The sequence below is a fragment of the Seriola lalandi genome, unplaced genomic scaffold (genome assembly GCF_002814215.2).
Source record: "Seriola lalandi dorsalis isolate HSWRI2012SDOR001 ecotype SW California unplaced genomic scaffold, Sedor1 jcf7180002054825, whole genome shotgun sequence".
In the NCBI taxonomy this organism is placed as follows: domain Eukaryota; kingdom Metazoa; phylum Chordata; class Actinopteri; order Carangiformes; family Carangidae; genus Seriola; species Seriola lalandi.
In genome coordinates this window covers 1,019,075-1,043,232 of record NW_019525378.1, presented here as the reverse complement: position 1 = coordinate 1,043,232, position 24,158 = coordinate 1,019,075, and the positions used below count along the sequence as shown (strand labels likewise).

Sequence of the window (24,158 nt, the reverse complement as noted above, 5' to 3'; positions counted from 1 at the left end):
TTATCTGCGTATGATGCAATTTTAACTTTAAAAACATATACATTTTTTATAAATTAATTACATTTACATTAAACCTGAATAAACATATTCAACAGCTATATAAAATGACCAGTTAATATTCTGCTTCCTTATCTGTTTTTAAAGGATAATTTGACAAATTATATTTTAAATGGAATTAATAAAAAAAAAATAAAAAAAAATCTATTTCCTCCTTCCTTATAGTTTTCCCCTTATTGCCTCAGTTTACACAGTAATTTACAGAGTTGATCACTTTGATATGGTGCTCCTTAATGGAGACTTGTAAGCAAATAGCAAAAAGCCTTGTAAAAATAGCTTAGTCTAACTCCAAACTAACTAAAAGGAATGGGTAAAAACTCTAAAGTTGTAAGTAAAATCCAATATAAATCTGAAAACACAGGTTTTCACTATCTATAGCACCTTAGAATTTCAAAGTCATAGTGCAAGTGGTCCCAACTTTGAAACACTTGCTGCATTCTTTACCTGTATCTATGAGAAAAAAAGGATCACCAACACGTTTGGAATCAAAGCTTTATTGCTGAATATTATATTAAACATTGCAGTCAGGATTTAACTAACCTGAAAACAATTATAGTGCAACAATTATGTTACAATACACAATATGGCATATAGCATTATTTTACAATGAAGCAAATTGTTTTACAAGAGCGATATGAAAAAGAGCATGAGAGGAGCCCAGAGAAATCATTCTCAATGATATTACAATTATATGATCTTATCATCTGATGCATGATTAATATCCCCCAGCCAACCCCAAACACACACGCACACATACATACTGTACACATACACACACCTTATCATAATAGTAACAGTCCCGCTGGTTGTCAGTTCATTGTCCTGGCTGATATTTGATTACTAAAAAATTAAATAAGGTATTAAAAAAAACAGAAAAACAAGCCACTGTAGCACTTCTGACTAGTGTTTGTACTCCGGACTGGCGAAATCCTTCTCCTCAGAGCACTTTTGATAAAAAGCAGTACTCTTTTTAATGTCATGGTAATACTGTACCTTTAATTTACATAACCGCAGTGAATATACAGTTCAATTTACAACCTGTTGTTAAGAAAGACTATGAGAGCGTTGAGTGTCATGATAAACATAACTGTCCACATTGCTGGTTACTGAATACAGAAGTGATTCACTCGTTCTTCACCATTTACTTTCTTCACTGAAAACAAATTTCAAATCAAACCCAGTTCTCCAGATAAACAGTAGCAGGAAATGAGCACACTGTCAAACATGTAAAATACAGTGACATGACTGTATTACTGCTGGCTGTTTCTCTCCAGGTAGACTAATACTGCAACATTTGATAGAAGTCATTTAAACACACACAAGCACAAGATGATGTCTCTAGGATAGTGGATAATTCACAGTGTCTTCCATCTCCATTTTCCATCAACCGTTACCACTCTGATTCTTCTCAGCTTCATTCAGTCACCCAGACATCTACCTCCCAGCAAAGCACATTCACACTCAATAAGCCCTCCCCTGGCTGGTCTTCATTCAGTTCCACCTTCAACCTCTCGCTGGCAGAAGTGAGCCAGCAATGCGTCCAAGTCCCGGCGATCGGCAGCAGCGTACAGAGAGCTCTCCCCCATCATGCTGAGAGCCATTCGCAGGGTAGACCAGATGTTGTCCGACATCACGGTTGCTACAGCACCTCCAGGCCCCCTGGCAGCTCTCGCTCCGTCTCCAGCAGCCTGGCGCTGTAAGGACAGGGCTTCAAGGAAGTGCTCCACTGCCTCTCTGAGGATGAAAGAGAAGGAAATGAGGGTAGGATGAACAGCTCATTTCAGACATATTAACAGTTGCAACATGTTACTAACTATACTAAGACCCCTAATAAATTGTTGCAATTCTTGATTACTTTAATCCAAATAAGATCATAGTCAAAGTAAACTTTATCAAATTAAGACATTCTGCTAGTGCTGACCTGAATTTTACAAAATGTTCATCTCAGTACAATGCAGTATAACATCTTCCTCCAAAATGAGCATAAAGTTGAATTAACAACTCTCTAAAAACAATCTCAACAAACACTGAACAGTACAACTGTCATGAAGATAGGATTAATTGCAGGGCTGTTGTAGTTATTTTTTGACAAAGTGCACCTGATAAACTGGCAACTATTTCACAGTCGCCATCTAGTGGAAGTAAAAGCAACTGTATTCCAACAAGGTTTGTTAGGTTCTAATATTGTCCCAGATATAAAAAGAAAGCGCAATCAAGTCAAAATAAAGTTAAAAATAAACCAAAATGTACCAAGACGATTTTGTTATTTAATTTAAAACAGAAGACACACAATACCGATGTTCTTCACTGAAATGTAGGACAAGAAAAGGAAAGTTATTTTGATACAGATGAAAAAGAAGAGTACGCTGTGTTACAGCATATACGACGAATAGCTGGATCAAAACAGGCGCATCTTTCAAGAGATCAAACCCACGGCAACCTTTTAGTCTATGAAAACTGACATAAGGCACACTTAATGTTCGTTTCATACACAAACATTAAGATTAGCCTGTGTTTGCTGCAACATTCCCTTGAACCTTTACTATTATTATAATAGTAGACACAGTTGTACTATTTCTATTAAAGGAAAGTGTGTTCACTTCTACAAAAAAAGGCAAGCAGTGTCAGAAATGTATTCCACCCTGGTCACAGGCAGGTTGTGAACACCAAGACGAGTCAACCGCAAATACAGATTTAACCAGTGTGTCTATGGTGGTTTGAAAAAAAGGGGATATAAATCATCTGTGTAATCGCTCTAACATACAGTAGATGCTGTGTTATTTAGATTAGTGTCATGTCTGATAATAAAAGACATGACACTTTTGCTTAGTATGATTACTTTTTTAAACAAACTGCAATTCAAAAAACAAAAATAATTCCTCCTTCACCTGTGCGCTCCTAAGTTGACACAGCTGATCCCCAAGTTGTAGCGGCTACGGACGAAACCTGGCTGCAGCTCTAGAGCTCTTCTGTAGGCAGCCACTGCCTCCTCTGAGCGGCTGCCATTGGCCAGTGTAGCACCCAACTTATTCCACAGCAAGTAGTCCTGATGGAGATGGAAGAGAAGAGGGAGAGCTCAGAAACAGACAGGGTGAAGATGTCAGGATCTCAGCACTGGCTTATACACTGACCTGTGGCGTGACAGAGAGAGCAGCGCTGAAACAATCCACCGCCTTGTCGTACTCTCCGCTCAGGTTGAACAGAACTCCCAGTCCACACTGCAGCTGGGGGTCCACCTGGGCTGGGTCAGAGTTGGCTGCACGCAGGTACAGGGTCTGGACGTCAGTAAACAAAGATCTGTGCGGAAGAAAAAAAAGAGTCAGAACAAGGTAAGTATTTAGTGTTTGAGAATCGCTGGATGCTGGATCTATATTTTCTGTTTTACAACTGAAATTATACTCACTCTGGCAGCAGTGACCCGAACCTCTCCCTGTCTTTCTCTCTATCTCTGGCACCATCATTTTGGCGATCACGCTCGTTCTGCTCCCAGACAGAGCGGTATTTTGGATTGTGCTTTAGCCAATCACGAAGAGTCTCACAGGCCTGCCTGTGCAGCGACTCGTTAGTGAAACTGACAGCCAACGCCATCAGAGCAGTCAGGTTGTCGTTCTTCAGCTCTATACATCTAATGGAAAAAGGTGACGAAAAAAATCAGGCAAGAATTTAATATGACTGTTTTTATCCAATGTTTTAGTAACATTTTGTTACTATTTAAATTGTGAGTGACATAAATAGAAAATACAGCTGTAAACAAGATAATGACAGGAGTAGATCCAGTCTAGAAAAGGAACTTGATTTTCAGTCACTACATGCCTTGTTGCATATCATTTGTAATTTCTAAGAAATGTCCACACAGAACACAGGTATCAATATAAAATATTTTCATTCAGACATACTGCCTCCTGAGGTCCAGAGGAGGTGTATTTGCCCTAGTAATAACAGACACATTATTTCAAATGGTGTATTAACTGAGTTAAAAAGATTTTGCAATTCTGATTTCTGACCTGCGGAGGGCGCTGATGGCAGCAAATTCTTGCTCGTTTTCTGCCTGACAGGTTCCCAGATATTGCCATGCCTGCAATTCAGAGAAAACAGATGCACTCACACCAGAGCATCATTACAGCTGCTTTGTGTCAGGGTAATAATGCAAATAGATTGCAAGTGAGGAGATTTATTGAACTGTTTCGACATATGCATTAATAATGAAGAGGGTGACTGAACAAGTAAAAACTGAAAAATGCAAATGAAAGCACAGGCTTTCAGAGTCTCACCAGCTGGTTGTCTGGTTCTCTCTGTACAGCACTTTCAAAGAACCGTACGGCACCAGGGATGTCCCCTGCCTCCATCCGCTTCACACCCTCTGACAAAGGGTCTGGATGGGATAAGTAGGGGTTGTCTTCTTCAAATTGATACCCCTGCAACAAACACAAGAAAAACACAGGGGCTGCTGAGCGTATTTCTGTGTGTAGTCCTCTAACAGAGGATCATGCAGAGGAAGCTGCATGAAAAACGGTAACATACTGTATCTATTATACTTTTAGACATGAGTGAGAGCTGAGCAAAAATGCTGAAATCCTCGAACACATAAACATACAGTATGTCTCAGCAGATGGCTGTTCTGAGCAGGTTGACAGCTACCTTGTCATAAGAAGTGCTGAGTAGCTGATCGAAGTCAGACAGCCAGGGATGGCTCTCTGCATCCCTCTTCGCCATCTCCTCCCACTCCTGCTGCAGCTTCTCCCAGAAATCCACATCACTCTGACAAAATGACAGAGATACACATCATTACTTCACTCCCCACATCATATATCATCCTGTATTATAGACACGTTTGACCTTTACTTTTCCAAGTGAAAGATGAGTGTGTATTCATGGTGTTTTGCAGAATAACTGATTCTATAGAGAAAGATGGTTTGTTTTTTCTCTAAAGGGATTAAGTAACTTCTTCAAAGGCACCTTGATGCTAATTGCGTTTTCAAACGTCAAAGTCCCAGGACACAATGTCCTGTAACCTCTATGCTTCAACTGCTCCCAGTTAAACACAGTAGCTTTATCTTTGGGTTTAAAGTTTGAGTTGTCACTGTTTCTTGTCTCACCTCCACTGCAGCCTTGGCTTGTTGGAAATCTGGTCCTGATGTGGTGAACTCATCCACCCAGGCTTCAGCTGAGTCCACTGAGACCTAAATATCAATGAAGAGCATTGACAGGGGGTTGACTGGCATCTGCATATACTGGCTGTTAAAATTGTTATTTGAGCTGAGGATGTTTTTTATCAAAACAGGAAAATATAGAGGGAAGTGAATGGAAAGAGGGAAAGATGAAAGAAGAAACAGCACAGAAAAAGCTAATTTTCTCCTACTCCTACTTTCGTCCTAATTAAGTCCTGATGTTTTTACTCAGATGGAAAATGCACTCAACAGCAACAAAAGAATTTAATGCTGAGTGTATCCTACTTTTTTTTTTACGAAGAACAAAACTGAAAATACAACACTAAAGGCAAAACTTAAATACAGCTATAACTGCAGCTGAAAATAAAACACCTAACGCTGCCACGACCACAGAGGTCCTACCTGCCTGATGACCTTGGCCCACTGCTCTGCCTGTTTAGCTTTAGTTTTCTCAATCTTCTCATTCCTCTCTGGGGGTTCCAGGGGAAGACTCCCTCCCCCTGTCTCCATCAGGAACTATGGCGGGAGGCGAGGAGGAGGGACGGTGGGGTATGGGATAATGTTTTGAGGAGGAGGGAGCGTTTTTTTTTTTTTTTTGAAGGGATGGGCAGAGTAGGAATAATTTTAAGTAGTAGGAAGAGTAGATGAATGGCAGTTGTTAATTGAGGGAATGGCAAGCCGAGAGTTCGAAGGTAGGTCAAAAAATGGGAAAAGTACATGTCAAAGTTAGAGGGCAACTGAGTGCAATGGAGCCATGGTGAACAGATATTCATCATAAACAGGACTGAGAGCGACACATGCACAGTATAACATGGAAGCCCTTTTCTGCCAGGAGAAGTAAAGAAATAGATGACGGGTTAGACATGATAAAAAAAAATAAGCGCATTGGTAATTATAATTATGAGACAACAAGTCAAAATTTTGTAACTATGTCAAAGATAATTAATAAAATTTTTGAGTTAGAAGGTCAAAACTATTGGATACTAAGTCAAATTTTAGGCTTTTGAGTCAATATCTCACAATTTCTCCTTGATTAGTTAAAAAAAAATCTGACTTGTTATTAAATGATTTTGATTTTCATCTCATAATCTACCATGAGCGTTTGTATTTTCTTCATATCTAATTTATTGTTTTCTTTTCTTGGCGTAAACTGGCTTCCACAGTATTGTGATTTTGTGGGAAAATGTAGCTAAAATCCAAAATCTGGCATCAGCCTTTTATGTGCCTGAACTGAATATGAGGCAAAGTTAAACTAACCACTTACAACCTCAGGGAAAACTGAGTCAAGATGGAAATAGCTTGATTGGAGCTTGACTGTGCACATTAAAAAAAACTAAATGCATAAGAAGAGAAGCTGATAGTCAGAAGAGTCCTCTCTTTGCTGAACAAATTCCATCTGCTATGCTGTGCAGTCTTGAGCTTCATATTACAGGGACTGTAGTGGCTGCTTTTGGTTACATGTGTGGAAAATGTTGCTCTGCATCAGATACTGAGATGATGAGTCACGAGGCATAGCCTATACTGTGTTGAAGTGAACCAAAGTGCTTCCCCAATGTATTCCCAGTTGCAACCATCCCCTCCTCAGTGGGCAGCGACTCGTACCTGGTTGAGGTTGGAGGCCCAGTTCTGAGCCTCCTCGGCCTGAGCTTTATCTGTGAGCTGTCTGTCTGTTTTGCTCTCCACTGTGACACTGCCCTCGCCAATCTGCCTAATGAATCGCAGGAACTACACAACAACGGAAAAAAAAAAAAAAAAAAAAAATGACAACAAAAAAAAAGCATTTACCATTACCATTACTAACTGGTCAGGTTTATACTAATATACTGTTAGTTTCTTTCCAACCCAACAACTTTCTTCCCAAAGTCAACATCAACATTACCAATGCACTATGCTGCCAAGGAACTATTCTACAAAAATGTTAAAGAAAAAGAGAAAGGATATGGTGATAGATATGTAAAAAACGAATGACACATAAAAAGGATCCAGTGACTGTCAGAAAGAAGTAAACGCACTGCTCACCTCTGTGTTTTGTAACTTGGGGTCATCAACCTTTGAGACAAGCTCATTGGCTGTCTGCCTCAGCTCCTCTCCTGGTTGATACTCCTTTGTCCTGTAAGGTTGACAACACGAAAATATGACTATTGTACTTTGAGTCGTTATAAGATTAGGAGGAGGAGTTGTATCTAATTCTGCATATGACGTATGGACAGCTCAATTCAAGCTCAAGGATTTGCTTTGGACTGTTGAACAAGTGAATTCTTTTGAGGTTAGTGCACCATATTGATAATAAAACTTCTGTAAGGCCGATATACTGTAAACAAGCTTTCCTGCTCAGATGCTTCATTGTCTTTTAACAGAGCTCATGGTTGGAGAAGTTCAACATCATCAGACAAGGCCAGACAAGGTTGAAAGTATGAAAAATTAGACTTCTAAAGACACAAAGACAAGAACATTATCAAGGTTCAGACATGTATTAAAATCTGCCCGCCTTTTTCTACTTGTGCTCTTTTTCTCTTTTAGTGCCTATGCTCCACATTTACTGCAGTGCGCCTGAAGTAACCATTTATATAAGCCATCTTTCATCTGCATACTTTCAACACACTCTCTACATGTCACCCAGCCCCTGTTCTAACCATTCATTTTCCTTGTCTCCCAGGTCTCCAAGCCACAACTTCTCCTCCGACTGCTCCAGATACTCCTCTGCCCAGCGTCCAGGATCTGGAGCAGGAGGAGAAAAAAATAAAGCAGGGAGGCACATTGTAAAAATGACATACAATGCAAACATAAAAGGATTTATATGAAGCAGATTTGCTCTGATGTTAGTTAAAGCTGATGACATATGACAGAAACAAGTGATGATGACTCCAGAAACTGATGATGACTCCAGAAACAAGTGCACATTAAGCAAGAATAAAAGAGTGAAAAAAGAGCAACTATAATAAACTCAAGCTACCTGCAGCCTCAGCGATAAACTCCCTCGTCCAATCAGCATCTGCTGCATCACCAATAGCGATGAGCCCCGGTGTGGAGGCAGCGTCAGTACCTGAGAGGAACTCGGCCGCCCAGTCACCAGAGAGTGCCAACGCTGCCACATCTGGAGCTATGACATCAAAGTACACAGTGGACAATATAGTGAAAACAGTTTGTGCACAGGCTTAAGACTAAAGAACATTGTATGTAAAACAGTTGAGAAAAATAATAATCATAAAATATACCTCTCTGTGGAGCTTGTCTGTAGCTCTGCTGGTCGATCTGCTGCATTTCTTCCAGCAGCTGACCCATGTCAAATGTGTGTGGGGGTCGTGGGGGCGCCTGAAGGAACTCATTCACCAGCTGGAACAAAAATAAAAGCATGTTGCTACAGCTAATAAAAACTATCCTACATTTTAGAGCCTGGATTTAGAAATTCCAAACGGTATGGGCAAAACTTTTACAAAAGATTATACAGTATTATAGTCAACACGGTATTCTGAATACGGAAAGGAACATAAGCACTGACCTCTTCTTCAGTTGCAATTTCAATGGGAGAGGGGGGAATCTGAGAAAGAATAAAAGGTAAAAAAAGATATCACAGCCAGCCAAATCCACGTCTGCTATTAAGCAGCCACTTCATGATTAGACTGGAATATGCAGACCTAGAAGAGAATTGTTTAGCTGATAAATTTCATTTATCTAAACTACTAATGGATATCTACAAATCACTCACTGTAGGTGTTGAGCGGTGCCGCCATGCCCCCCCTTCCTTGGTCATGTGACTGGTCAGCTTCATGAGGGGATTGGCTCCCCCACATTCTGCCTCCACCAACTCCCGCATCGCCATGGCAACACAAGGACGAGGCAAACCCAATCAGACCACCTGAGAACTGTAAAGAGGATGAACAGACGCATTACTTAATTATTTGTTTTGGACAATTGCACATAAATCAATCTGGGTTCAAGACAGTTAATGGCATCATATTTTTAGGACTGTTCACAGTCACACTGAAGCGCAGCACTGGATAACTCAATGGTGTGATTAATTCGAGACGATCCCCAAAAGGTGCGCCGCACAGTATAAAGTTTAATTGCAAAGCGAAGATGACAGCAGTTCAGGCTCCACACATCAAATTACATAAAACAAAATGATGCACTCTGCACAGCTGAACTCACCTTTGTAGAATTACCCTGTCAACAAGAGACGTTTTGATTTTTATCTTGAGGAAAATTGAGAATGAATGACGCAAATCATCCAGTGAAATTATCGTACATTTTTCGACATTCTAAAAACATTACATAATTTTTCTGAGTCCTTTAAGGACTGTCAGGCAGTTGAAACCTTCAGGGTATCCACACGGCACAGATAGCCTCATGTCACATAACCAAATTCAAGCTCCATCTGCTGTTTTCCGAGTCATTTCCTGGCTTAGGTTGACCCATAAATAATGTGGATACGATGGCCCAGCAGGCACAGACATTTACTGCATATTTCACTCAGCTAGTCCACTAAGTTCAGAGATTTTAGCTTTTCACTGTATTGCAGCCTTTAAACAAGAAAATAGACAACATTTGAAGCTACATCACAATATTGATATGTACCAAAATCACAGGCTATAATTAATGTCATATGGGGATGGGTAAAGAATCAAAATACTTCTTTGGTACTGACTGAAATATGTACTTAACACAGAATATCAAAAACTGTCAACTCAAATACTGAAACTGTCAAGTATTAAAAGCTGCTATTGAAAGTCTTTTGTGACTTGATGATTGATTCCTTGATGAGATATTTAATTTCAATTCAAGTTCTTCCACTGTTTTGAAAATGTAGGAAATTTTGAATAATTTGTTAAATAAAATAAAAGGTTTTATAGAAAAACCTATTTATATTAGATAAGGTACTGAACAAGTTCCATGACAGTTTGGTATCGGTACCAAAACTCTAGGTATCATATCAATATTTTCAATTATAACAAGCCCTGGTATCATGTAACAGCATCAATGTAATAATGATATTGGCTGGTTTTCCTCAAAAACCAAAACAGTAAAAAGAGAAGAATCATTATGACACTGATTTATTCCCTAAGTGCAAACCCTGAAAACAATTATATGTCCATGAGGAAACCCTCCTGCTCAGCTCACTGGCCTATATCCAGGCCCAGAGATGAACAGATGACAAACTGTTATACATTCTGGCCTGCTCGACGTCTCTCAGCCCCTGGAGGAATACGTAATGGTTACAATTTCCATAATGAACTGTCAGGAATAGAAATTTAATTCCTTGTCTACTCCACTCTACTCTATTCTGCCATAGCAGTGTTCACCTAAAAACACTACACAAAATACAGAGAGTCCATTCTACAGGTGGACTCTCCATTGCTCTTATGGTCTAAAGATATTTTATTCGGTCTGATTCAAACAGCTGCTGTATGATGATTAGGGTCAACCTAAGAGGATTAGACAAAGATATTAATACACACACTATGACAGATAGGCCACTGTGACACCTATTTACTTGCTCACTAACATGCCACATACCTACTGCATAAATTACTCGAGGATGGTTGTGTTGTTGTTCTGCACAATCACACAATTTCTGCTTTTATTGTGAAAATTAATTCAGTCATAGCCTTACATGCAAGCACACCTGCATGCAATCCAGAGCAACCAGGTGGTGACCGAGAGGTTTTTTTTAACTCTATCTGCTGTCATTATGTCAGACCAGTTAACCGACTGGCACCAGTGAGTGTACAGTGTTAGCACTGTTTTTGCCCGAAGCTAACTGTGGCTTCAGTCAGAAACTGCAACATTAGCTTTCTCGGCGTGACTTAATGTATTTCTTTTTGTGTAGCCGACGTGCTTTTCATTAAATAGCAAGTTAAAAGGAAAATATATCAAATATTAATGACCCGTTTGTCTTAAACAATAGCGACTGCAGCTAGCGGTAGCTAACGGTGGTAGCTAGCTACAGTAGGGCCAGTGCAGAGATGATTCCTGTAGTATGTGCACTGAGAGGCATGAATAGACGGGTAGCATGGTGTTCATCTCACCGCCGACAGCTGCTGCTGTAGCCGAAACGACTGTCCCTCCTCTCCGGTCTGCCCTCTCCGTCTGATTTTACAACCGTATCAGGACAAAAGTTCCCGCATCCAGTGTGTCAAACCTCCCGGTAACCGTCTGAAACCAGCCGCTGCGTGTTATCAGCGCTGCTCTTTTATTTACCTTCCTCCTCCATGACCCACAAAACCCTCCACCGATCGTTCGGAGTGTCTCGTAGCGTTACGATGGTTCGGTACTCTCAAACGGTTTTACGTAAGAGGATGTCTGCGCTTGAATTAGAACGTAGTTTAATGAACGGAGACTGGCTTCAGCTAATTAAAGGTTTTACGAAAAAAAAAAGTTATTGCGCAGGAGACTAGGGTCCAGGAAATCGGCAGTGCAGTTGCAAGGTGCAAAAACAGCATTGTCCGAGAAGAAACTTGTTTTATTTATGTATTTATTTGCTAATATCAAATGTAAAAGTACTCATTGTAGAAAAAAAGCCTTCCAGAGTGGTATATTTATTATATTCGTGGGTTCATTGGTGACAGGTACAAGTGCCGTACTTTCAGTTTGGAAGTATTTGTGTTTTACATGAGTATTTACCTTATTCTACTTTTTAATTCTACTACACTTCAAAAGGAAATTTGTACATTTTACCACACTGCACATTTTACATTTTTAGCTTCAAAATACTTTTCAGATTAAGATTTTCACATAATGAGTTTGTAAGGTTTTACACAAAAAAATCACATGGTATGCTAAAACACAATACATTGTTAAAGATTAGCCACACGTGACAACGGTGCGGTTGTCACAGATATGTTCCAGTAGAAAGTGATTTCACCTCTACTTCTCAGATGACCCAACAAAATCAAAGATTAGTGATAAACCCAAAAAATAATATGACAATTTGAGTAGCAGAATTTTGTTCCATCTTCTTTTCTACCAATTCATTATCTCACAGTCCTTCAGATGTTGACCCCTCGGTTAGGAACCAATAGACTAAACTACTTAACCATAGTATAAATAATAAAGTCATAAGTAATGACATGTATCACAGGGAACATCTCACTGCATAGGGAGTACTTTTACATTTGACACTTTAAGTATTTACGCCATCATAGAAACCTTGAAGTATTTATGATTCCCTTGAGTATTTTCATTTTTAATTACCCTTTACTTGTACTCCCTGTTTAAGAGCAATAACACTGTTACTGTTACTGAACAGATTGCTGCTAATTCTTTTGTACTTTCAAATAGTGATTGCAGTACTTTAACTTGTAATGGAGTATTTGTATGATGTAGGAGCTATAGTAAAATCTTCTTAAGTAAAGGACATGTACACTACTCTGAATACTGAATACTACAAGTTACTACAACTACCTTATATACTGCTGGTTAGTTTAATCTAAAAATTATTTTCATTTTATGTTATGCTTCATACGTAAAAACTGGAAAGTAGCTAGTAACTCCAGCTGTTGGCTAAAGGAAGCAGAGTGAAGAGTGAAATATTTCCCACTGAAATGTAATAGAATTATAAAGTAGCATAGATGGAAATAACTCAAGTAAAGGACTTAATAAAAGAGGAGTAAATATGCTCAGTTGTATTCCACCGCTGCTATGATGTGGTGGTTCAGTTTCTGTGTAAGTACTGTATGTGGTACTGCAGTAATGCCGTATGAACCCTACTCTAACAAGAAATCTTTCTCATGGAGACGTCATATAGTGTTTTTATTATGAATTTTGTAATGTTTTCTGACAGTTCTCAATAACAATTAGTCAGCATAATCCATGTCGTCATTGTATCAATAATTACAGATAATGTTCCAATAGTAACATAGTAATAATATAAGTTATTAATCGATGCAATGTTTATTCCTTCTTAACATCACACTCAAAAAACGACAGGCTTTATTTACTGACAGGTTTAGCACTGCACATTGATAGGCTACACAGACAGACAGCAAGAGACACAGAGGGAGCGTGAGGGAGAAGTGAAGGAAAAAGGCAAGGAGGCAAGGGGGGAGGGAGGGAGAGGTGAGGAGAAGCACACAGTTGGACATTCACTGAATCAAAGATATCGGATGGAGAGGTAAGTGAATAAAAAAATTTAAAAAAGGTTTTGAAATGTGAAAAAAAAAAAGTATTTGGAAGTGTGAAAGATAAAATGAGTGAGACGTATCTAAGTATCACAACAATGTGCCCTCCTTTTTCTGTGATTCAGATATTGACAAGTTCTTAAATTACAACATTATTACACACAAATTAAGAGACACTCATCAAGCCAGGGATTATCATCCTTATCACTACTACTATTATTATTATACTGTTTTCTGATGCTGTCAAGGTGATTACTGAAAATGGGGAGAAAAAAAAAAAAGTAAATCATAATCTGCTCCCTCTCAAAGTGTGCAGAAAAAGAGAAAGAGTGGCTGCAATAATAATAGTAATAATAATAATAATAATATCATAATATTCATCATTGTATGTACAGAAAATTCATTACAATCAATACAATCAAAACTGCCCAAGCTGAGCTGACATTCTGGAGACAGCAGGGGTAGCATTATGGAGTGTGTGTGTGTGTGTGTGTGTGTGTGTGTGTGTGTGTGTGTGTGTGTGTGTGTGTGTGTGTGTTTGCGTGTGATGTCTTGCAGTTATTGTAAGAGCAGTGTGCAGTGAGTGAAACAGTGCAGTGAGAGTCATTTAGAGACATTCCAGCGGTCACTGGGAGGGAGGGGGGGGTCAGAGGTTGGGTTACACCAGTTTTATTGTAGATGGTGATGTTTTGTCGTTTAGCGGCACAAGCTGAAACTTTGAAAGACCCCACTTTGAACCAGAAACCTCACTAACATATCATGGACTCAACACCAAGAGGATTTTAGTTTGTATTGTCAGAGTATTGCAGAAGTACCAACTTGTGTAAAGGATGAGGTTTATTGGTTGATAGTCCTCAAATCTTATCATCAGCCCTAGATAAAATATAGTCAGGAGCTGAAGCACTAAAGTAGTCACAATACCAAAAGAAAAATACCTGAAAGCATATCAGTTTTTTTTAGGTTTTGTGAATACGCTGGAGAGTGACCATAATGTCTGACCTCACTGTCTTCACTCTGCGGGTAACGGTAGTCGAGGAATGTGTCGAGAGAGGATGCAAAGAGGGAGAAAAGAGCTTGTGCACAGACTTCTCGAGTCAGTCTAATAAGGGAGCGCAGAGACATGTCAGGATCAAGGCTTGTGTCTGTGCCTACAGATCTATTCAAGGCCTGCATGTTGTGTATTGTTCCAGTTTTCAGTTTTGTAAAGATTTCATTCTGTGTTCGATAACAAAAGATAGAATACAATCTTTTTTTTTTTTTTTTTAAAAAAGAAGAAAATAAAAGAAATAAATCTCATTCAACCAGTATTACACTATACAGACACATGACCATCGTGTGATTTAGAACTGGTGCACCACGTACAATTCTGGTGGGGTTTGCTCAGGCGGTTAAATTACATTAACTGTATACATTGTGCCATTGAACATTTAGGTGGAGAACAACAGCCTGTTGTTGGCTATAGGTCACATATGGCATTGCGTGTCAAGAGTATTACAGTGACTGTGTTGTGCGTAGTGTTTGTAAGCATACATTCCTTATACTAGTGGTGTCAGCAGTCGTTGATATTAAAAGTGTTGAAGTGTGTGACTGGTGAGCCGGTTTGTGGTTTCCATGAGAACTGGTGCAGGGATACATGTGGCTCAGTAGCGACGGGCGTTGCCGTCTCTTCCCTCTTTCTTGATGATGATTCGCTGGTCGTCGCTCGCGTCGTCAGGTGACTCTGCTACCTCCTCATCCTCCTCCCCCTCCCCTTCGTTTTCGGCACAGATGCCCATGCGAGACTCATAGGACTGCGGAAAAGACCAACGTGTGGATGAAAACAGGAGCTGAACAGTTGTCATCACTCACCTTCAATTTTCGGTCGAGTGTTTACCTCCATTGGGTTGACGATGATGGTGAGTGCAGAGTCGTCCCATTGGCTGCTGCCCTCCTTGGCCCCGCCTCTGGCACCTTCACCACGGCGATGGATGGAGCGAATTCGGAAAACGCCCAGGATCACCATGACAACCAGGAAACCCACACACACCATTATAATGACGGTGGCTGCTCCTGGTACCACTGTCAAAAAAAAACACAGAGAGACAATTACCTATAGAAAATAATCTCCAGTTTTAAAGGGTGATAATGATGAAATTCTATATTCTTCCTATTGTCAACAAATACAACAATGAATTTATCCTTCCAACAAGCACTATGTGTGTATCCAAAGCCTGATGTAGCTTTTGTCTTTGTGCCATAGAGCTCCACTGTTGTCCAAAAACATATCAATCATCATAAAAAACACATCAGTGAGCCACACCGTTGCACTTGGTGACATATTCTTTCATTACGCTGAACACTGACACTGTGCCAAACCTATATGGGTACTAATCCACAGCTGAAAATAGTCCCCAACAAATACACTATTCATCCCAGTTTGAGTGATCTTTTTAAAGCTGTATGTCTTTAATGGGAATAAATGTGATTGGGGTTAAGTGTCCAAGAAAATTCAAAATTCAAATGCAAAATTCTTCCTGAAGTTCTTCCATATAAACACTGCATCAGGTTTAAATGTTGAACCAATCACTGAATGAATGGTTAATCAGCAGCTTTGCTCAAAGATTTCCCCCACTCTGGATATGAAAGTATGAAAAATGTGACAATTGTCCAAGCTGATCTCCTTAAAGGCAGACTTGAACTCCAGGGTGTTAGACTGTGTGGGCACTGTGATTAAACCTGATAATTCTATCACTGCAGTTCATGCACAACTGAAACACCTGAGGTGTCCGCCACACTGGGCACACACACTGTGTGTTACACTGGCTCCGCATCAAACTCAGAGTCCAGGTCCTGTGATTAGTTTTAGAGTTTCTGCATGGTCAGGCTCCCACCAACATTAGAGACCAGCTGCAGCCCTTTATCACTAGTAGGTGTCTGGGGTCTTTTGATAAGAGTTTGTTGGTTGCTCCGGGCTTAAAACTAAAGAAGACTGTGCCTTTGAAGTTATGGATCTGAAACTTTGTAAGGCTCCCCCTTTTGAATTATAGATCTGTGAACACTCTGGACACCTTTAAAAAGCAATGACTCAGCCAAGTACGTGTTTATACTTTACTGTTTTTTTAGTTTAACCTATGTTACTGCATTTTATAACTTTCTTTTGTCTTATTGTGGAGCACAGGTGTTATATACTGTATATAAATGAATGTTACTGTGTAAATTTTGTGAGAGCAGAAAGTATGAAGCCAGTGAGAGGCAAATGTCACCTGAGTTGCGGTGTGGATTGGGCAGGGTGTGTCCACTCAACTCCCCAGCGTGGTGGGATGGGTGAAGAAACTGCTGCTGGGAGGCCAGCAGGTGGGACGGGTGGTACAGACTGTCCAGAGAGTGAAGGAAGTTTACCTGATGAAGGAAGGAGGAAAACTGTGTTTGTGTTTTGTTTTTTTTTCCACAGCAACACAGCCACTTATGAAAGGATACGTAACAACACAGTCAAGCTCAAAGGTCCGCTTTCATGCATGTACACACAAAGGTCAAGAAACTTCCAGGCTTTTATCTACAGGATTTCAATCTTCACTGTCAGTACCAGAGGTGTTACTGTACATGAGTGATGTTTCTCCTCACCTCCAGAGTCAACTCGTTGCTGGTGTATCTGCCATTCATCTCAGAGCAGGACAGGCGGAACCGCCTCTCAAAGCGGGCTGAGCCTTTGGCCAGTCGGTAGCGGACTGAGCGAAGGACGTCCTCGTACACAGAGATGGATTCGGCTCCTGAAGGGAGCGACGAACAAAAAGAGAAGAGAACAAAAACGAAGACAGGGAGTCAATACTAAGATTATAAGGAGGAGAGAAAAGTAGTCTGCAGCTACGTATTGACAGCTCTGGGTGGCTGTATTGAATGGATGACTTTTATTTTTTAGGTCACTGTGAATCTATTACATTGAATTTCAAAGAACTGAGTGAAGAAGTTTTGAAGGACCAGAAAACATTTTATAGTTTTATATGAAAACTATTTTTTTTTGCCAACAGTTTGGGTTATTTTTCTGTATTTTGCTTCTCTTACAGATTTTAACTGGGCAGGACTCAGTTAAAGGTGATATTTTTTAATCTCAATGACGAGCTCCTTGTAAAAAATAGATAATAATAATAATACAGTCGATGACTTTTAAAAGGTGGAGAATTTCTTTATGAACTGCTGTACCTGTGATGGCAATATAAGCAGTGGTATTGATGATTTCCAGTCCTCTCTCTCGCACAACATCCATATCCACCAGAAGCTCTTCCCTCTCTGGGTTTAGCTCCTCCCCCAGTGGTTGGACCTCACATCCGTCCAAGGTGTGAGCCACGGCGTCGGACATCAGAGCTAAGTGATGATGGAAAGGGCAAGATCATTAAGAAACAAATGGGTGCAGACTACAGAGAGAATCTTCTGGAATCTATTTATTTCCATAAACAGATGTAAAGCCAGGAGGTCAACAGAAAATCAGTTAAATCTGCATGAATCTGAGCTGTGTCATGTATGACTCACCTCCACCCTCCATGCCCTGTGCAGCAGTGTTGACAGCGTGAGACAGGGAACAGACGATCCGCAGCTCGGGGAAAAGGGGGACACCGCGGGGACCTTCGAACTCAGGGGCAGGACGAGCCAGATGAGGGCCGACCCCGGACAGGGAGATCTGAGGGGCGTCAGGCTGGAGAACCACCAGGTAGCCCTCCAACTGCTTGAGAGATAGGCAGCTCTCCTCGTTGAAACATCTGGCAGGGAGCAAAGAAGTGTGTGTGTGTGTGTGTGTGTGTGTGTGTGTGTGTCAAAGTGAGAAAGAGAGATGAAAAGGGATCGAACGAATACCATTGGTTAGATAACTCAGCTATTTGCAGTGTATGCCAAACCAAATTTTGCAGTTTTTGTTACCCATGCTATCAACACGGCTCTAAGAATAGCAACATCAGTAGGTCCATCACTTTGGTCCAGGGTGAAATATCTCTGCAGTTACTGGATGGATCACCATGAAAGTTTGTGCAGACATTCATGCTGCTTTACTGACCCTTTGACTTTACCTCAGGCACCACTATGAGGTCGACATTTTAGTTTTTTTTTAGTAAAAGTATCAACAACTACTGCCAGATATCTGGTACAGATATTACTTCGCTTCTCTGGGTGAATCATAGCAACTTTGCTCACTGTGAGCATGTTAGCATTTCCAAGCACCAGTAGCATGGATTCTTGGTCTTGTTTTCAAATTGTCCAGAAAGTTGGCACAGTCATCGTGCACCAAAAGGTCTAAATCCAGTGCAATGTTCTCACAATCCAGTACACAAATTCCACCATGACTGTGGTTAACTTTGGTCCATTGTGACGCTGAAAGTAGTAAATGTCAAACCACTGCAGCTCTGCTGTTACAAATTCAATTTTCCTGCCAGAAAGGGAGAGCAAATCAGATTGATGATAGGCTGCTTACATATATTTATTCATCTGCGCTATAATTCAGCATCATATTTGAAAAGGGATTAAGCAGAGAGTATGTGTGTGTGTGTGTGTTACATTTCCACTATCAGAGTGAGCAGCTGCTTCTATCAGCCTCTCCAGAAGGGCCTGCTGTTCAGCCATCTGGGTAACTCCTGGCCTCAAATCAGTCTAATCTTCACACACGCAATAAAACACGCTGAAGGAAGAAAAAAAAAAGAAAAAAGAAAAAAAAGAAAAACTGTGGTGCACTTCACCGAAAACCAAGGGGGAAAAAAATCTGTCCATGACCTTGAATCCCTGGAATCTTAAACACAGTCAGTTAAAAAAAAAAGAAAAAAAAAAACCTCCAGCACTGACTTGTGGCCTGGTAATCATTTTAATCTCATCAACATGCGACAAAAACAACAGTCCCCAAAGACAGTAATAAGAAAATCTGCACAAGCTGAGAGTCTGATGAGATCCAACTGGTCGGCAGGCTGCTGGGTTTAGTATTTATACATACCACATAGTATATGCGATGGACTGTTCTTCCCGAGGTGAATTAATATTTCATCAGCTAAAAGTGACTGCTAAAGCCAGAGAGCCAGTTCACAGTTGTTAAGCATGGCTGAGCAGTGACCCGGAGTTTGTGTGCTTTTTATTTCACAGCCAGGTGATTCAGTAGGATGCACACTGAACCAATGTGGGATAGTTTTCAGGCATTGTGCAGCAGCCGAACAGTGTTGTGTTTGGTAGGCCAACCATGATATTAAAGGTAAATAACTGAAGATACAAATTGTGTTTAATCCCCAATATTATAAGGTAAAGCTGAAAATTTCACCAGTTCGAAACATGATAAATTGTAGAGAAGCATGCTGACAATGTGAGGAGGTTTTGAAATGAAAACAAGTGAATGATATTAACAGATATAAATGGTTCAACACTTCAAAGTGAAGCAGTTTCTGAAACGTAATCTTTTAACCACCTCAGTTACTGTAAAGCCAGGGGAGAAGAATTTGGCCCCTGCAGGTTACTCCGTCGTAGACAACTTTACTTGGTTTCTGAATGTACAAAGAGATAAGATATTCCCTTTTATCTCTTGCTTTGACATGTTCTCTATATAATCATTTCTTTCATGTCACACCAGTCCTTATCACAGCTGAGGCAAGGTCCACGTTTGATGAGTTCAATGTCGAAGGAGTGTGCGGGAGCACAGGCCCTGAGAGTGACACTTCATTTGCCTGCTACAAACTGCTCGAGGAAAAGTCAACTCTCAGACACATGGTGAACTGCTGTCAAGAGTCTGATGTAACATTTGTGATGTTCAGTTTTTTTTTTTCTTGTGTGGCATCACTTCCCCTCAGCCTGCCTCGTTCTCTACTGCTCGCAGTTATTATCCTGCATTTTACTTTGAGTTACATTTGAAACACACACACACACACACACACACACACACACACACACACAGACACACACACACACACACACACACACACACAGTATGAATATACTCTAGTAAAGCTGAATATTGGTTTATGCTTGTGACTGCAGTCTTGTGGTTGTATTACATTCTGGTCCATTCAAATCTACTCTCGGTGGTGAATCAATACCTCCAGCTCCTCTGTGATAGATTTTTATCTGTATGGTTGTTGACGTCCATGTGCACTTGTGAAAAGAGCCTTTATCCCTTTGTGTGCATGTGTGTTTTTGTACCTGAGTGAGGTGGTAAGTTTGAGGGGTCGGACTCCAGGGGTGGCGAAGCGTAGAGAGTTTCTGTAGGTGACCTGCTGCACTGCACGGTTAAAGCTCTCGATGTCGTCTCCCTCCAGCACTAACACTGACTGGCTGGGGTTCACATGAACCTGCAAGGCAAAAGGACAAACTTGAAAAGTCCACAGTAATTTATACATTCACATTAATCTGCATCATGTTACAGAGGCTCAAGACAAAATTGGACACGTTACAGTTTGTGCTTGCATTACACAAAGGGGGCAAAGGGTTAATCTTGTTGAATCTAATACAGGTTAACGTTCTTTGAGCGGATATGGGAGCAAAGAAATAGCAGTATTCATTTTGACACCCGGCAATGACATTCATCCTGTGTGATCAAATGTAGACACTTTAAACACAAATACCTCAAACACACACACACATCTGATCTGCTCACCCAAACCACCACTAGAGGTGGTTAGAAACACATTCGAGAACTTAAACAACAATTTGTGTTTGCAATTAATCTACAACAATCCACAAGCTGCAAGCATGAAACCAGAACTACATTTGCACAGACAAGTGAAACCTAGAAGTGCACACAAATCAAACACGATGAAGGCAAAGTAGATGGTGACATCTCTTCTGGCAAAACTGTTATGTTCTTATGTGCAACCCAAAGAGAGTCTCAAGTTCGAGATAATTTGACAGTAAAAATTCACAAGTTATATTAAAAAATATATTAAAAACCTACTTGCTGGTGGGGAGTAAGCGATGATGGGTTTACTGGCAATGTTAAAGACTTTAGAGATCTAGAATTAGATTTATAGAGGTTTCTCCTTAATGGTGGGATGCTCTGGATTTTGTAAATTGGATACTTTCAGCCTAAGAGGGTTAAATGAAGAGCTAAGTCTGAACCCATTTTGTGGAGTTCAGGGGTTTAGATTTACTCTGGAAAACAGGGCTTTTGTGAAAATAGGGGAATAGGGTTAGGGTTAGTAATGTGTTTGTTAAGATAGTCCACACATATTAAGAAATGTAAGAAATCTGAATATAATGCATTTTGAAAAGTAAATTAAAGAGTAAAAAATTTGTTAAAAATGGTTAATAATTCATGAAATGTTGTTTTTGAAATATTTATGTTGAAAACTTGGTTGTAATGTTGTACGCTTTGAATTTAAAGTCATTTATATTGCTCTTGTGTCTGTACTTAGCATCTGTGGTAATCAATAAGTCACACGACTGATCGATGGAGAGTGGTAAACCAGAAACAACCTCAGACACGGCACTGATGAAGGCAAGACAGTTGAAAAGGTTTAGAGAATAAAGCGTGGTGTCCTGGAGAAGAGCTGTGCTTTAATTTTGGAGGGTAAAGACTTTAAAATGTACAAATGAGAATGAAAGATCCAAATTATGGGTATATTTATAGGTATAATCATTCCAGATGTAAAAAGGTCCTTTGAGTGGCCTCTCTGTATAAAGTGCTATAACACACTTCTGTGAGGTGTTACCTTCATGCCAGAGCCCAGAGTCTCCAAGTCTCCGAAGTCCAGCCCCTCCCTGCAGGCGTACAGACACTCCACCACACTGTGAGGCTCCACGCTGCCGGGACGCACCGTCACCCCAGACAACAGGCCATGGTAACCGCCAACATACTTCACTAAAGAGCAAGAGACGACCCAGTGTAAACACATATAAAAACAAAACATTCCCCTTCTAATATGCACATACACCGACAATGACACATCAAAATGACAAAGTGTACACCCTCGTGCTGACAACAGAGTGAAAACAAGGAGGTCACCTGAGTCTTTAGCCTCTGGGATGGTGTTGTTTAGTATCTCCTTCTGCTTCTCTTCGGGCTCTGCAGGGAAAACCAGAGAGGGTCAAAGGGGAATACAGCAGAAGAAGAGAAAACACTGAGAGAGACACTGAGACACAAATGTAGTAAGGTATGAAAAGGAAGTGAGAGGAAGGCTGGAGGTGCCACTGATTGACAGGGAGGATGAAAAATATATAAATAAATAAAACGAGCGGGTACGAGTGAGACAATGCAAGCGAAAAAGCTGTAGATGATGAAAATGCACCAACTCCTCATTATCTAGCAGCAGCTGCTGCCACGCAGGCAGCAGAGCGACTTCCACTGTAGATGAGAGACCGTGAATGTGTGTCTGTGTGTGTGTCTGTGTGTGTGTGTGTGTGTGTGTGTGTGTATCTGTGTGTGTGTGTGTATCTGTGTGTGTTTCTCAGTGCTAATTGGCAGCCAGAGTTTCCCATTTTAACCAGTGGTTCGGGCATAAGCGCCTGGTAGATGTCTGGCCCGTTGTGTTGCTCTGCTGTCCTGAATAATTGATAAGTCACTTATATTATTAGCCCTTAAGGACAAAGATCAACCAAATTATAACTGAGTGAAATGAGGGAGTGAAAGGCGTGAGGCAGGAAATGTCTCAACAGATTGTCTTGAGAGGCCTTGTGAGGGTTTGTAACATGCTGTTGCTTATGCCGAAAATGGCATTATAGTATCTTTGGAGAAGTGTGATTTAAATGACATTTCACTGACGGAGGAATGCAAAGCAGGAGGAAAATACAATGACTGCTCATGGCATTTATGCAAAAAAAAAAAAAAAAAAGCAGGATTCCTCGCTCTCTGGCTGCATTCATTTCTGTCAAAATCCATCATTAAGACGGAATGAAATGTATGTCAGCTGTGAATTCACTGAGCATAAATTTCAGTGTCTTACCCCAGCAGGCGCCGATGAACATCCGCTGGCGAGGGGCAGGGTTGGGGATGGCTCCATTGTCATGGATGAGGGCGGGGTCGAAGGTCACACCGTCCACATACAGGGTCACTGAGGGAAACTGGACACTGAGTGAAAGATGATGCCACTCACTGTCACACACCTGTTGGATAGAGATAAGCATTTACGGGTTTGTGAATATCAGAGGTGGAAGAAAAGTAAAAAATACTACTAATACTAATACTTAAGTGAACGCACAGCAGTATTAGTACATCGTACTGAAAGTAAAGTTCTGCAGAAAAATGGCTCCTGGTACTGACATATTATTGTATATATTATTATACACATTAGTATTGTTAGTTTTAGTTGGTTAGTTGTGAGTTAGTTTTAACTTCTTTAGATACAATTGGGTGATTTAGTGCAGTGGTTCCAAACCTAGGGGTTGCCCCCCTCCAAAGGGTCACGAAATAAATCTGAGACGTCATGAGATGATCAATGGGGCAAATCTGCCTTTTTTATTTTTTTGGCACATTTTTGTATTTTTGCCAATATTGGATCATTTTACCTCTTTTAGAAGTTTAGAGGGGAAATGTCTCCTTGGTAGAAACTGGTCATGTTTAATTTTTATCTAAAAAGTAACATGTATCTGTGTAGTATACATCAGCATCGCTGGTGAAAGTTTAATCAGGGTAAATTCCTGTGCACGTTTTGTTTCATAGATATATTTGTTTCATAGGAATACAAAGAGGAGCGACAGGGGAATTATACGGGCAGAGGGGCAGAAAAGTCAGACCGGGGTAATAAGATATCGTGGGTCAGACAGAGGGATTTAACAAATCTTCTCTGTATCAGCTCAGCATCCTTTAATCCACGCTGCCTCAATCTGTCTGAGACCAGTGGCTTCAGTCAAAACAAACCCCCTTCACCCCCCCACCCACACCCCCTCC

At 40.5% G+C, this 24,158-nt stretch overlaps 2 protein-coding genes across 5 annotated transcripts in view; both read right to left on the bottom strand.

Annotated features, from left to right (window-relative positions):
* Positions 1-535: 535 nt before the first annotated feature.
* pex5 (peroxisomal biogenesis factor 5) lies at positions 536-11,481 on the bottom strand. Of its 3 annotated transcripts, XM_087179324.1 has the most exons (17): positions 11,252-11,481; positions 8,932-9,088; positions 8,725-8,763; positions 8,441-8,558; positions 8,179-8,325; positions 7,859-7,943; positions 7,245-7,335; positions 6,828-6,950; positions 5,628-5,741; positions 5,154-5,237; positions 4,696-4,815; positions 4,329-4,472; positions 4,062-4,132; positions 3,461-3,682; positions 3,189-3,354; positions 2,946-3,103; positions 536-1,791 (listed from the first exon to the last, which is right to left on the bottom strand). In XM_087179324.1, the coding sequence occupies exons 2-17, from the start codon at positions 9,043-9,045 to the stop codon at positions 1,545-1,547; spliced, it is 2,043 nt and encodes a 680-aa protein (XP_087035450.1). In that variant the 5' UTR covers positions 9,046-9,088; positions 11,252-11,481; the 3' UTR covers positions 536-1,544. The 3 variants fall into 3 exon arrangements, with proteins under 3 accessions (XP_087035450.1, XP_023282163.1, XP_023282164.1); XM_023426395.2 differs by lacking the exon at positions 5,628-5,741 and having other exon boundaries at positions 11,252-11,480; XM_023426396.2 differs by lacking the exons at positions 5,628-5,741; positions 6,828-6,950 and having other exon boundaries at positions 11,252-11,479.
* A 1,476-nt stretch (positions 11,482-12,957) lies between these two features.
* The window catches only part of clstn3 (calsyntenin 3), a 21,668-nt gene continuing 10,467 nt past the window's right edge, over positions 12,958-24,158 (bottom strand). For both annotated transcript variants that reach the window (XM_023426390.2, XM_087179308.1), the window contains 10 exons: positions 23,215-23,374; positions 22,278-22,337; positions 21,985-22,133; positions 20,477-20,625; positions 17,846-18,072; positions 17,519-17,680; positions 16,943-17,088; positions 16,585-16,720; positions 15,216-15,400; positions 12,958-15,132 (listed from right to left, as the gene is read on the bottom strand). In XM_023426390.2, coding sequence (XP_023282158.1) covers positions 14,983-15,132; positions 15,216-15,400; positions 16,585-16,720; positions 16,943-17,088; positions 17,519-17,680; positions 17,846-18,072; positions 20,477-20,625; positions 21,985-22,133; positions 22,278-22,337; positions 23,215-23,374 — 1,524 coding nt within the window. In that variant the 3' untranslated portion in view covers positions 12,958-14,982. The remainder of the gene's footprint in view (positions 15,133-15,215; positions 15,401-16,584; positions 16,721-16,942; positions 17,089-17,518; positions 17,681-17,845; positions 18,073-20,476; positions 20,626-21,984; positions 22,134-22,277; positions 22,338-23,214; positions 23,375-24,158) is intronic.